At 38.5% G+C, this 14,813-nt stretch overlaps 1 protein-coding gene across 2 annotated transcripts in view; it reads left to right on the forward strand.

Moving 5' to 3' along the window:
• Positions 1–460: 460 nt before the first annotated feature.
• The window catches only part of VWDE (von Willebrand factor D and EGF domains), a 37,987-nt gene continuing 23,634 nt past the window's right edge, over positions 461–14,813 (forward strand). The window contains exons 1-9 of one of the 2 annotated variants that reach the window (XM_086855819.1): positions 461–592; positions 5,896–6,080; positions 7,390–7,621; positions 9,479–9,544; positions 10,315–10,574; positions 11,974–12,063; positions 13,147–13,291; positions 13,962–14,176; positions 14,522–14,595. In XM_086855819.1, coding sequence (XP_086711945.1) covers positions 505–592; positions 5,896–6,080; positions 7,390–7,621; positions 9,479–9,544; positions 10,315–10,574; positions 11,974–12,063; positions 13,147–13,291; positions 13,962–14,176; positions 14,522–14,595 — 1,355 coding nt within the window. In that variant the 5' untranslated portion in view covers positions 461–504. Of the gene's footprint in view, positions 640–5,895; positions 6,081–7,389; positions 7,622–9,478; positions 9,545–10,314; positions 10,575–11,973; positions 12,064–13,146; positions 13,292–13,961; positions 14,177–14,521; positions 14,596–14,813 lie in introns of both variants that reach the window. The other variant, XM_086855830.1, reaches the window with a different exon arrangement.

Consider the following 14,813-nt stretch of genomic DNA (forward strand, 5'->3'; position numbering starts at 1 on the left):
CTCTTGGTGATCTAGCCAACGACCAATTTGAAACCAGCTCTTCTTCAGCATTTTACTGTACATCAGAAAATAAATATAGTTCTGGGTTGGAGGGCAATAGGACATTGCTCGCGATGCCGACGTTCTTTGGGTCTGTTTGGACCTGTCAGGACAGGATGACAGGACCTCTTTGGGATATGGACAAGCATCTTCACAGAGCCCCCGACAAGAACCAAGGACTGTTTCCTTCGTTTTCTTGTAGAGAATCCCCACGAGGGAGCCCGGGCAGGGGATGCCACAGCGGCCCGGGCACAAGCGCCCGGCTGTGGTGGTCCCGGAGCCGGGACGGGGCACGGACGCCCCCTCAGCCACCCCGGCGGGGCCGGGCCGGGTCGGGCAGGGGGGCGGGCCGAGGCCCCCGAGGGAGGGGCTGCGCGGAGGAGCGGGGTGGGCGCACGGAGCCGCCTCAGGGGCCGGGAGCGAGCGCGGCTGGGAGCGAGGGGAGCGGAGCGGAGCGGCGGGGCCATGCCGGGGGCCGTCCCCTCAGCCCCGCGCCTCTGGCTCGGCGCGGCCGTGCTGGGCTGGCTGGCGGCGGCCGGGGCCCGCCGGCGAGGTAAGGGAGCCCGGGCACAGGGAGCGGGCCAGCCCCGGCGGCGGCAGGTGAGCGAGCGGGAGGGACAGGGCGGGCGGCGGCTGAGGGGCAGCGACAGCGCCGGGCGCTCCCCGGGCCCGCACATCGCCCGGCGCAGAGGCTGCGGGCCGCAACTTGGCCGGAACAGGCTGAACTCTGTACCTGCCGAAGTGGGAACTGCGCTCGTCACAGCGCACTGCGGGGAAAACCTGCCGAGAGGAACTCCCAGACCAGGCGTGCTGGGTCTCCCACGCTTTTTTCCTGGCGCTCTTCGCCTGCGTGTTGGAGCACAGGCAATGTCTTGGCTCATCCTTACCCGGGACCACTAAACCCGTGTCTGTACAGTTTAAAATTTCGGATAGAAAACCTACATCAGGTGTAGATACAATAACGTATTGCAGTGAGAACTACTGGAAAACGTTCTCTAAACCATGCGTTTTACACTTTCGTAAAGGTTATGCGATTATTTACTACCCTTGCAAAGCGTCTCGTAGGGTGTGAACAAAAGTGGTTGCAAAGTGTTTTAACACCCAGTCTAATGAGGTTGTTTGTAAAGATGTATTAATTTGTGTGTGCGGATTTTCTTCATTGGTCCGTGCATAGGAGTCACTATGTTCCTGTTCCATGGGATTGCAATACTGTCATTGCTACAATTTGCTCATGTTCTTTTATAGGTCTCATCAAAGAAAATGGCATTTTTAGGTAGTTACAGTAATTTTTAGGTTCTCCTTTAAAAGTAGTATTCTGAAGAGATTTTCCAGGATAATTTCTTCCAAAAAAGTGAACTTTATTCTATTTTATTATTTTGGAAGATTTTAGATCCACAAATGCTTTTGTTAAATTCAGTCACAGTTCTAATTTCTGCCTTGGGATGTTGGTATGCTGCATACTTCACGGTCAGCAGATGCAAGAAAAAGCACATTCACTCTCACAGTGGGCACTTACTAAAGACAGTGTTAGTTTATTAGTGGTCATTTGCCAGACCCAAGCCTTTGGGCAGCAGGACATACACACGAGCTCTTTGTGCCTGAGGAACTGGATTGCCAGTGCCGCCACTCTGTACTCTTGCCTATCGTACTCTGCTGGGACTCCTTTTCCCTTCTCTACTCCAGACTGTACCTGGCAGTCCTCAGTTCATTACTGTTCCATGGGGTTTGAAACATTCTGGACTGGTGGAAAATCATTGACCCCTCTTTGCACATGGATGGAATAGAGATGTGAACAGCAAGTTGAGAAGCCCTTCCTTTGTGGAACTCATTTTCCACCTGAGTGCCTTAGAGATAGTCATCAAGAGCCATTTCATATCCTTTTGTGGCAAATGAGCTCCTGTGTTGACTTCAGGAACCTCTTTGACTTTTGGTTAAGGTGTTCAGAGGACCTATTACATGACTCAGTTTACAGCAGCCATGGTAGAAACCTCAACGTGTTAGCAAAGGTTTCATCTGTATCTCTCCCAAAAGGCTCATCCTCTAGCACAAGGCTCTCCACGTGTTTAAAATGTTGCAGTTTAGGGTCACATTTCTCAGTATCCATCAGGACCAAGGAACTCCAGGATGGATCAAAGCAAAGCCCACTGCACTAACCCTGAAGAGAGTCAGGAAAAAGTGAATATGGAATCAAATTCTTCCTGGTGTGTTGAGACACAAATTTAAGAACAGTACCAAGCCATGTGCAGTATATATAGGGTGTTTGTAGAAAGAAGCACAGAATATGATAAGTAAAATCAAATGCTAGGGAAATAGCTGCATATTTTCCCAGGATGGACTTCTTTTTCAGCAGATAGTGTAGAGTATCTAGACCTTCAAACAGAATGGGAGAGTTATAACTTTCTAGAAGCAAGTCTCGTAATAACCTACTGATAGCCTTTTGTGTGCATCTCCTCGAGTTTAAGTGAAAGGACAGGTGCACAATCTACAAAGGAGACTGGATATCATGGTCTTATTTCTCAAGTGTATTTTATAATTGGAATTTCACTATTCTATAGCAAATATTTAAAAGGAAAGTTATTAAATCACTAATACATTAAAAGGCCAATAAAAATAATTAAAAAGAATATTTCCATATTTATGGAAAGGATTTTGTCAAGAACAATCATGAATAAATGCTGAATTTTGTTAAAACTTACATAAGTTTTGTGTTTTGTGTCAGAACATGTTAGGATATTTTGTGATTGTGGGTGAAGTCAAGTCACCAGTAGCACAAAAGTCTTCCCCTAATTTAATGTTCCTGACATCCTGGACAGAGCTGGTGAGTAAGCCTGCTCTGTGACTAACCTTAATTTAAAGGTTAAAGCTATCAGAATCTGTTTTCACCTCCTTATAATTTAAAGCTGTCAGAATCAGCGCCTTATAATTTTGTCAGATTTCAATAATTGGGAAGCCTACAAGAAAGATGGAAAAACACTATTTACAAGGGTGTGTTGTGACAGGGCAAGTGATTTTAGACTGAAGGAGAGTAGGTTTAAATTACATATTAGAAAAATATTCTTTATTGTGAGGGTGGTGAGGCACTGAAGCAGGTTGCCCAGAGAAGCTGTGACTGCCCCATCCTTGTAAATGTTCAAGATCAGCTTGAATGGAGCCCTGAGCAACCTGATCTAGTGAAAGATGTCCCTGTTTGTGTGGTGGAAGTTGGAACTATATGGTCTTTAAAGTCCCTCCCAGCCCAAACTGCTCTGTGATTCTGTAAAATTGCTGCGTGTTAGACACAGGCAAAGCTTTTCTGGAGCATTTCAGCAAAGTCAGTATTCATCATTCTGAGAATAATATTTGAAAGAATGCTTATATCAAAATCTGTTTTTATTTAAGGCATCCTGAATAAGGAAATTATTATTTCAGTGGAAAGTGTAGCCAGGTCCCTCTTAAATGCTTCTGGTTGGAACAGATCTGTTCTGCAGGGGTAATGTTTTGGCAGAGAACATGACATTAATTTTTTGTGAGTCTGTCCATAAATATAATTTATTTGTTTCTGCTGTTGCTGAAGTAAGACAGCAGTTTGGTTACACTCAGTTGTGTAAAAAAAAGTTGGTTTTATTTGTGTTACTGATGATGACAGGTATTTTTAGTTGTTTTGCAGAATGAAAAAGAATAAAGAAAACAAACCAGTGTTACACAACATAATATTTCCAAACAGTAGCTATGGATATATTAGCATATTCCTAGAAAGGAGAAAAGGATACACTGGATTCATAAAGAGCTGGATGGCCTTTTAAAGTGATATGCATAATAATAAGAAACTTATAATTTGATCTTTAGTAGGATTTATAACCCTATTACAAGTGACTACAGTCAGCTGTTTTAAAGATCTATCAAATGATGATCTAATTAAACTGTGGAGGAAAAGAAAATAAAGACTTGTCTCATGTCTAGCCTGATTTATTAATGGAGAAGGTAACAGGTATTAATTGTTTCAGGAGTGATTCAGTTACAGGAAAGAAAACTAATGAGGGTGCTGTACGAAAGGGAGAATTCCAGTAAAAATTAGAGGACAGGAAGAAACTTCCATCATGGTTCGTAAACCGCTTGTGCTGTAGCTTGCTTGGAAAACATTTCAATAACACACATGACTGACCTGTGATTCTTCAAGGGCTTTTCTCTAAATTCCAGTGAAGGGTAAGTTCCCTGTAAGGTCAAATTGTATGGGCATGAATAGCCTACAGGCTACTACAGGAAACTCAGATACACAGTGGTGGCACAGTCAATCACACTGACTTCCAGCTGCCCTTAGAGGATAGAAGATAAAGCTATTGTTACCTGCCTGGGTAGCCTAAAGCTGTATCAGATTAAATCTTCAGTCTTTGAAAGACTGTAGGATTCTCATACTGTGCTAAAAGAGATAAAGTCTATTCTTTTATTAGGGCATCTTCTCCATTTAAAGGTGGGGAATTACCTGGTTTTGAAATTGTTTTATAATTGTGGTTATTTAGAATGATATGAAAAATGTGGAAGATAGTAAACTATGTTATATTAATAAACCAAAATGCTTCTAATCAATGACACAATTATACCATTGTGTTGCAAAATATGTAACAAATACAGACAAACCTGGGACCAAAAGCTGGAGATCAGAGCATTCATATTCCAAATGTAACATTAGACAGCTCTGCTTACAGCTGCATCTTTAAATTCAATAGTAGTATAATGAAGGCAAAAATCAAGATTTAGTGTATCATTCAGTATAACAAGAAATTCTGTTATGAAATTTGCACATTTGTTATGAAATGTTCACAGTTAGCATCAGTTAGCATCATTTTTAAAAGCAAGGTAAATAGATGGGTATAATTTTAATGTCACTTATATATAAACGTTCCCTTACTTTTACATTCTTTCACTTCCCAAGCACAATACTAAACAAGAATGATTATTCAGTATGTTACATGTAAATATGCCATTAGCCAGAACTTCTGTTGATACTGTCTTCAACAGAAGTCAACTCACCTGCCAGATCAGACTCAGAAATTCTGTCATTCTGCTTTATTTCTAAATGAGTTTATTTACAAAAAAACCCAAAACAACAACAACAAAAACAACAAAATAAAAAAAAAAAAAGCCAGAAAAACTGTGATAAAGACTTCTTCAGATTCTGATCCTTCATTTTATCTATCAGAAAATTTGAGAGATTTTTGAGGCCACAAGGTCTCTTAGGTGTGAAAAAATATGTTTGGCAGTTGTATTTTCTTTATTATAATTTAGTACGTCATTCATGCAAATTGACTTAAAATGTGTAATCAAGTATCTACCCATTTTAATACACACTTTTGCTATGTTCTGCATGTATACATACAAACTGCATGCAACTATCCACCTATCTCTCATCCATCTGAGGGAACTTTTAATTTCATGCAGAGGTGTTCTATAAAGTGGTAATCTATTCTGAAAATACCTTTGGCTAAACCTTACTCCTCCTGAAGTAAGTTTTTTCGATTCTTGTATATCTGACACCCCATTTGTATTCAGGTTTCATAAAAATCAATGGAACTAGAAAAATCAAAATCCAGGTAGAATGTATAAACGTGTTCCCACTGGTTTTGCATCCAGGGTAAATGACTATGTGGTTATTACTGCATTTATTGTCCACTAAAGGAAGGAGAGTTTTGACATAAAGAATTCTATTAAATTTCAGAGTGCTAACATGCAAAATTGTTGTTACTAAGACATCAATATATTCTTCCATAAAATCAGTTTTAAAGGAAAATATCCTTATTTTCCTTTAAAAATGCTTAATACCTTTTCTAAAATGCTTGTTAGGCGTTCCACCTTGTTACTTGAAAAACTCTTGCTCCACAGTTCTTGAATGCTCTCCTGGTGGACATCAGATCCTGCAGAGCCCTTACCGAAGTGTGGATTTTGATTCATCCCACCTCCAGCAATCAGCTATTCAGGATTTAATCTGTGACCATTCCCTAGCACCAGGATGGTATCGCTTCATGATTTTTGATAAGCCTGCTGAGATGCCAACCAAGTGTGTGGAGGTATTGTTACAAATCATTTCATTCTGGGAAACAGATATTTTGGTGAAGAATTTTTCAGTAGGATAGGTATGAAAAAGTGTATGATTGTGGGGACTGATGTGGGACAATACAAAGTTCCTATCTTGTCTAAATACTTGATTATATTCAAAATGTGTTAACTGCAAAATTAAGTCTTAAGCATTGAAAATTTTACACTGAATAGGCAGTAGCAGAGGATGATAAATTAAATCCCTTTTAGAGCACTTGAAAACTGTAATTTCCACTCAGTGGTAAAGAAATCTTCTCAGTGGCAGCATAGCAGAGCTATCATGTTGTAAAGCTGGAGCTGTGTGATGGTCAGTGTGTTAGGAAGGCCATGTGAGAGCAGTATAAAGGCTTGCAGCTGCATGAAGCCAGTAACTGTGGAGCTTCTAAAGTCATCATGTCACAGAAAAGAGATTACTTCTAAAGTGACTTGAACTAACAGAGCTAATTGAATATTAGTTGCCTCGTCATCTGCAAGCCTCCAAAGACTCAAGAATTACTGGAAATATTTAATACTTCAGATGTCTAGTTCTTTATTTCAGATCTTATTTGTAGCTTTATTTTGGAGCTCTGTTATATTCTAAGATCTTTTTAGTTTCCCCTTTTTAAAACATTTCCTTCCTTAAAAAATCTGAAAATGTCGTTAGAATATCATAGCCTTGATTTTTCTAATGAATTGAAATTTCCTTGTCACAATCTCTTAAAAAAAGTAAAATCCAATCAATTAAGTGCTTTTAAATGAATATAAAATAATTCTAACATACTAATGCATCAGCTGCCCACACTTCTTAGAAGAAATCCAGGAGGTTAGTTGAGCCTTCAGTTGGTGGCAAAGGGCAGATAAAACGTGACAGCTTTAATTCCTTTAGTTGATACTCAGTGTACTTCTGCTCTGCAGTGTGTTGGCTGTGCTCTGATAGCATCCACACAGTCACTTCCTGTAGGTTAATGGTGCAAAGTAGCTCACTAAGCCATAACACAGCTGTGAGCTTTTCTGAGCAAAACACTCAGATGTGGCTTTCAGTTAAGTTCTTTGGGCACTAAATTATAGCCTGTCTTTGGAAACAAACACAAATTCATTAGGGTGAATAAAGGACTTAAGTCTCTTCTGTGTGCATTTGTATCCAACCTTGAGGAGGAAAGTCAGCAATCCCTCTGTTACACTGGCTGAACTTTGCTAAAAGCTCATGCAATAAATTAATTGCATACGTACCTCTCATTTAAAGCACAGCAACGGTTTGATGTAGCGTTAACCATTTCCTCATGTTTTTCTCCGGTGCTGAAGATGAATCACTGTGGGACTCAAGCCCCTGTCTGGTTGTCTCTGAGGGAGTCAGAATCCATGCCTCGACCTGGTGAGATCAAGCAGTTAACAGCTTGTGCTACGTGGCAGTTTTTCTTCAGCACTTCAAAAGACTGCTGTCTTTTCCGAATCCCTGTCAGGGTGAGGAACTGCGGAGGCTTCTTTGTTTACTTACTGCAGCCCACCCAAGGATGCATGGGGTATTGTGCAGAAGGTGAGAAAATGCATGCTCCAACTCAGCTAAGTATGTGTGTTTTATAAGTGCTTTTCTGATCTATATATGCCTGATATTTTGTGGAGTAGAAATGTCAGGAAATATAATTTCCTAGAAATTTTACCTAAAATTTCTTGCAATCCTTACTTTTATTATTGATATGATAGAATAAATGATCTGAAATGGTGAGGTGGGTTCACTTCACCCCTCTTAAACTTAAATGTAGCGTCTGACTAATTTTCAAAGATTAGAAACATAAGCATCGCAATTTTCCATATAATGGGGTGGCGTTATAAGACACATCTAGAAGTCAAAATTCAGTGTAATTCATGGCACTCAGATTGTCCAAATAGCCATTACTGAACATGCATAGGATTATGTATCAGAAAAATTTTTTCTTAAGAACTTGATCAAACTGTCAATTATTATTTAGCACTGTTAGGAGTATTTTTGTTGTAATTCTTATCACCCTTCTGGAGTGCATACATATTGTTGCTAGAAGAAAATCCAACACAGAAATGCTCTACTTATACACATTCTATTAGTACTGTGAGAAAGGAGACCTTTATAACAATGTCTTCTATGGTCTTGGCCGCTTGTGCTGCAAAAGTATGTTGGTGTTCAGAGCTCAAAACTTCAGTATTTCGTTATTCATGACAGATTTTTCAGATAAGCAAGCCAAGGTTAAATCCTTACAGTTATAAATACTGTGAAACAGTGACAAATTAGTGTAGTAGGAAATTCTTATTAGCTCAACACACCATTATGAAAATACTAGCAGTATTTTCATGCATCATATGCTGTGTTGCTTGAAGTCATGTTCTCTGTTGCTGGCTACTTTCAACTGCTTAACAGAATTGTTAAGACATTCTCTAAGGGTTCAGCGAGCATGTGCCTGAAACATTGAAGAACTCCTGCACAATAGGACTTGCATTTACTTTAGATCCTGGTACATGATGAGGAAGGAAGATGTAAAACCATAGCTAGACAGCAAGCTAGCAAATTTTTACTACCTCAAAACAAAGCAGGCAAAAAGCATAACTCTTGTTTGCCTCTACTGAACACTGTAAATCTGAAACACATTTTGAGTTTAAATGCACATATTCAAGATGATGTTATCATGTGAAGCACATCGTTCTGTTGTACTGCTTTTTGTATCTAGGTTACCATGTTTTTTCTCTTTAAAACATAACAGCTGTAAATACCTGATGCAACTTTTCACCTGTCCTCTATATGCTAAGGAATTCAGGCATTATACCACTGAAGCATGGAACAGCAAAGTCTGCTCTTCATTCCTTTTGGTGAATGGGATTTCCAGTGTTGCTGCTGCCCTTCTGATGTAGTTTGAGTAGAGTGACTAACTGGCATTTTCATGTTTAAGTCAAATTCCACTTATTTTCCTATAGCATTCAAAAACAAAACAATAGCAGTCCACAAGCACTTTTTCCTAGGCTTCTGCATGAAAGGTGATTTCTTTCAAAGCAAGTCTGCATTGAATTTCACTGTCCAGGGTTACAGTTAAAGAATAAGTGTTCAGAATTTGGAGAGACAAAATATATATTTCAGAGAATAGTATAATTCTGTTTTATTCACTGCCAACATGTATAAGTATTGGCTGAGCACATCAGCAGTAAAAGCTGTAGTAGAATGTTCTGTACCCTTCCTCCTAGATGATTTCCAGCACAAAACATTGTGCTCACTGCTGTCATAGCTGTACATGGATTCAATTACAAGATTGCTTCTATTCTGAAAACTTGCACTTCAATTAGTGTTTTGTGATATTTGGTCTATGATCTAAGAGCACTGGTGTTCGTACTCTGTATGTGTGTGAATATACAATGTAAAAACACTTTATAGTTGTTTCAGATGTAAGGCCACAGACCTGTGATCCTGAGGGAATGGAAGTTGAAGGCGTCTGTGGCAGTGAGTATCTTGTTTTGATTTTCAAGGTTTTCTGTGCATCTGTGACCCAATAAAGTCAACATTTACTGATATTCTGACTTGAATATCACCAAATAATTAATAATAATAAAAACGTGTTCATGTTATCAACAGCATTGCTTGTTTTGCTGCAAAATGAGCACTTTGGAGGTAATTTCAGATAAACTTGGATTTACAAAAGTTCTTTCACAGAATATTTTGAGTAGCTATCAAAATGTCAAAAAGTAATTTTAATGATGCTGACTGACAGATTACTTTGATTATATAAGAGGTATCTACAAATCATATCATTGCTTATTCTGTTCCTTTCTAAATAGCCTTCTTCTTTTTCCTTTTTGCTTTTTCTTTCCCCCACTTTTTTCATTAATAGTGAAATTAGTCTTCTGTAAGGCACATTCCTTTGCATGTTGCTCTCTCTTGCCTATTGAAATATTTAATTGCATTTTATTCTCTTGCTTATTTTTACTGTCTTTGGTTTAGGTTTATTTGGATTGGTTTTTTCCTCCTCTTTAGCACCTTCTAATTGTCTAGAATAGAATCAAAAGTTCATAAAGATTTTTTTCTCCATTTAATAATTATTAAAGGAAGATACACATTTTTTCTTTGATTCTCTTAAGAAATTATGTAGTATTTTCAGATATAAAAAGGTAAATATTATTAGTGTATTAATTGGCAGAAGATGTCAATGTCATTACATCCAATATTGATTTTACACAGAATAAAAAGCACAGACCACACTTTTGTTTGACTAGGTAACCTGGCTCCTATACCATCTCCATCTGTGTCACCACCACTTCCATCTGTTCCTGAAGTTGTAGCAGAGATGATCAAAGGCAGCATCTACCTAAGGTGTACATTTGGCATTCCTTTTGTAAACAGCTCTGTTGGATTCACTGTAATTTGGTCAAGACTTTCTCCTGAAGGTGCCAAAGAAGAACTTACACATGAAACAGCAGTTCATACCTTCTCACTTCTAGAACTAGATGGGATAAACGTCAGACTTGGAGACAGAGTATGTTAAAGCATTATTATGATTTCTTGGTATATTTGTAAATCTGGCTCAGTAGACACTAGCAGTTTTTAGAGAGAGGTCCAGCACCTTGCTGTACAGTTTTTCTTAGCAGAACCCTACTGCGTCTACTTATTTACTCCAGCTTCCCATATGAATGTGTAAATACCAGAGAAATATAACTACCACTGTCTTTGAGGTTTTGGGACTGATTGTCTCAATACAGTGCAGTATTCCTCCAGGAGGTAAATTTTTATTTGAATAATGTAAATTGAGAGGATTTTTGGATGCAACTTGATGTCAGTGGGAGGCAGTAAGAGCCAGAGGTTGTGAAAAGCTGTGTTGTTGATTCCTTAGATATGTATTTTTTCCTTTGGATGAGTTGCTTCTTACTGGTTTTGTGTCTAGGATTTATGTTTTACTCTCTGTCATCAAAAGCCTTACATTCCACTGCACCAGAAGAAGACTTAGGCTCTCATAGTAACTTTGAGAAGCCTAAGCATAGAAAAAAATCAATACATCTTTTACTTATATATACCAAAATATATGTTAATTTTTCCTGGAGAAAATAAAAAACAAAAAACCCCATGGTTGGTATGCATATACATGTTGAAACCAAAGTCAGGCTGCCTGGGTGGCTTATGGATAGCAATGTTACTGCCCAAAAATCATATGGGGACTTTGTGAAAACTTGCCTGACAGTGTTGGCTTGGTGACAGTCAAAAGGGAAGGCACAATCATAAGCTACCTCCTGCTTTGAGGTATCACTGAATCACTTTATTTTTTTTTGGGATCGGAAATACTGCATGTGTGGTCAATACCTTTCAAAATGGATACAGCAAAATAAAAATAAACACAAAAACAAACAGCAAGCCAAAGCAAAACCACAGTGCCTAGTAGCATGAAACAGGTTCAGTGGAGGGAAATCAGACTGAATTCCTCATCTTGAGATTATCCAGGTCTATAACATCAGGAAAAACATAATCTGAGAACTGATGGTTCCTAAATAAAAGGCAAAAACTATGAAATGGGAAAAAAATAAGTAAATAACATGTAAACAAGTATAAAATGCATTTTCATAGATATCATTGGTTGCAGAAATGCTTCAGAAAATATTTTTAAAGTCTTCATTAAATATTATTTGTTTGCAGCCATTAGTTGAAGAAATCTCTGCAGCACTGGTAGAATATGCCAGGAAAAGGTTCCAGGATATTCAGTCTGTTTCTGTGTTTTTTCTTTAGCTGTATCACTGTATCACTGGGCAACTGCTACCTTCTGGTGCAACTGGAAGACTAGCCATAATTCACCATTATTAATTAACTGACCATTGTGGCCAAATTTTGTCTTCATGTGACCACTTCATACCAAAAATATATTCTGTTATTCTGTTTTTACCCTACAGGTCTACTGTAGCAGTTCTTCTTTTTTCATGGAGAAGCCAGATATACAAAGCTCTTCAGTTGAAAGCAAGGAATTTTTTGCTGGAATTAAGGTAACTTTGTAAAAACATAATGTAGGTGGAATTTTTGAGTATTGCTAGCAGTCAGTCCTCTGACTAGAAGGTACTTAAAATGTATAAATTGTGAATTAATAGAGCCCGTTGTTGACTGGGGTGGACTTAAATTTGTCCAGAAGGAAGAGAGTCGCAGTGGTTTGTGTGCTCCCCACGTACTCAAGGTGCAGGAAGGCTGAATTGGCACCTGGCACACACAGTGCAGGCCTTGGTTTCCAGCAGCTGGAGATGACTGATGCTGTGCTCACCAAGTCTGAGCCAGCCTGGTCTGGGCTTGCAGGGGGGTAGCTGGAAGGTGGGCTGGGCTATGCTGTGCTTATTGGTCACAGGCCAAGCACCAAACTCGTTTTAGTTCCTACTGTGAGGAACAGTACAGCTACAGAGACCCATTTGCTGGCCAAGAATGGTACCCCAGTTCCATAAAGACAGACTACATGTCATTAGTTACATATTGGGTGTAGTCCTGCTGACTTAGCCTGAGCCTGTTTCTGTGGAATCGGGGCCTGGATTTCTCTCATGTGCAGTTCTGCATTGTACCCTGCAAAGAGGCAATATGTTCTCTGTTTCCTTGTGAGGTTGCATTCAGGACTCCATCCAGCCTACCAAGATCAGCTGTAGGCTCCTGTTACTGGTCTCTAATTGAATTTTTGATTATGTGTTTTGGGTGATTCGTATTGTAAGCTTTCAGAGAGGAATCCAGCAGAAATATGGTGCTTCCAAATTATTTTTGAATTGTTACCTTCAGGTAGCTTCCCATTTCCTTCCTCCCACCCAGACTGTACACAAAGCTGTTTGTATCTTAGCTTCCAAGGTGGTGAAATGTGGTTTGTGGTGAAAATGTGTATTGCTAACTCCCTCCTTTCTAGCTAACTTTTTTTCTTGCCTTTTCCTTATCCTTGCCCCTTTACCCACCTCTTCAAGACTATGGCTGCTGTGTCTGCATCCTCTCCTCAATATGCTCTGCTCCTCAGACCGTGTAAATAAACACTCCTAACTGATTAGGAAGCAGTGCTGCAGTTTACTCACAAAATTACAGTTTAAGTACAATTTCTTCTGTGCTAGATGCATCCAGAAACATATGATATATCAGAAGATGGGAAGGAATACAGACTGACAATAGAAAGTAGCGTTCCTATTCCTTGTCCTGAATTTAGCCAGCTAAAAAGAGACTGCAAAATCTCACTAACATTAAACAGTGTTGATGAAGGTAAGTATTGCCCTTGTTACATTTTGTTTATTTAATTATATTTTTGTATCTTTTTATAAATACTGTGTTGGTTTCCTTCTACGGAGAAGTTGTTATACTGCAAAATACTTCCTAAAATGTTCAAGTTTTCAGAGTCTATATAATGCTGCTGAAAATATGAAACAATTACTTGTTAAAGTTTGCAGATGCATTGGTAGACATTGATATTACAGCCACATTCTTTAATTTGAATAGACAGAGTACTCCTTGTAAAGTTTATAATTCAGGTAATTTTGTTTATCTGTTGCATTGCAAATATTGTATATGCAGTCACAAAGTCATAGTTTTTCACTCTTGTAGCCATTTTCTATAGTATTTTCTCAAGCACAAATCCTGTGAACTGGGAGGAGCCTTGCCTATGCAGACAACCATTTCTTTTCATATTCTCAAGCCTATTATGATTTTCATTTGTCTATCAAACTGGGGAATGCAAAAACATTGTCTTGGGTGTGTGTATGAAGAGTTAGAGAGGAGGTTTTTTGCATTACCAAACCAAACCCAAGAAAAATGCATGATTATTTTAATTTATAGAAGTGTGTGTCAATAAGTTAGCATCTATATTAACACTAGTATGGTGAATGTGGCTTATTTAGAGGATAAACTCACTAATGATGTATTTTCTTTAAAACAGGTAAAGAGCAATTAGGTCTAAACTTGGCTCTTTCTTCTTGTCATGTGGATCTTCTCCAGAAATCCTGCAGTAATGGAATCTGTAGTCAAGCTGTAGTTTATTTCACTGCTGTGACAGACTTCATGCAGGATGGAGACAGGATTACCAGAATTGCAGTCGAACCTATATCCAGTGAGAATTTCCTGTGGAATGGCTATGTTCCAGAAAGCACACAGGTTGAAAATCTTAGTGTTAAGATCTGTAAACTGTTCAGAAGTGTGGCTGGTGTTAGTGAAGCTTTTATCTTGGTTCTGACTTGCTGATTCACAGCAAGATTTCTAAGTGGTGGTTTTTAGTTGCTTTATTTTTTCTTGAAATTCTGTGTTTTCATTAGAATTTTTTTTTTTTACATTTTAATATTGAAGTAACTACTAAGATTGATGAATCTTAAATCTTAATCTTAAAAGTATAATATAATATACTTACTAGAATTTAAACCACTATCATAAGGTAAATAATGTGCCCGAGTGCATTTATATCCTAACCTGACATGTTTTACAATTTTTATCTTTCTTTTGAAGATTACAGTTAAGGATCTACCCACTAGCTATTGCTACTCATTTACTGACCCTCATATAATTACTTTTGATGGAAGGTAATTACTGGCTTGCTGCTCTTAATTTTAAGCATGTTGGGAGCTTTTTTGGGTGGGTTTTGGGGTTTGTTTTATTTTTTTGGGTCAGTTTGTTTTATTTCTTTAATTATTTCTGTATTTATTCTAAATCTGTCCTGGTGATACAAGTAAGCTGTAGTTTCCTGAAATTGCACTGAGTGCTTTACAATTTTTTTTTTGACAATAAATGTGCTTTATGA

Source organism: Cyanistes caeruleus, chromosome 1 (assembly GCF_971803275.1).
Source record: "Cyanistes caeruleus chromosome 1, bCyaCae1.hap1.1, whole genome shotgun sequence".
Taxonomy (NCBI): Eukaryota; Metazoa; Chordata; class Aves; order Passeriformes; family Paridae; genus Cyanistes; species Cyanistes caeruleus.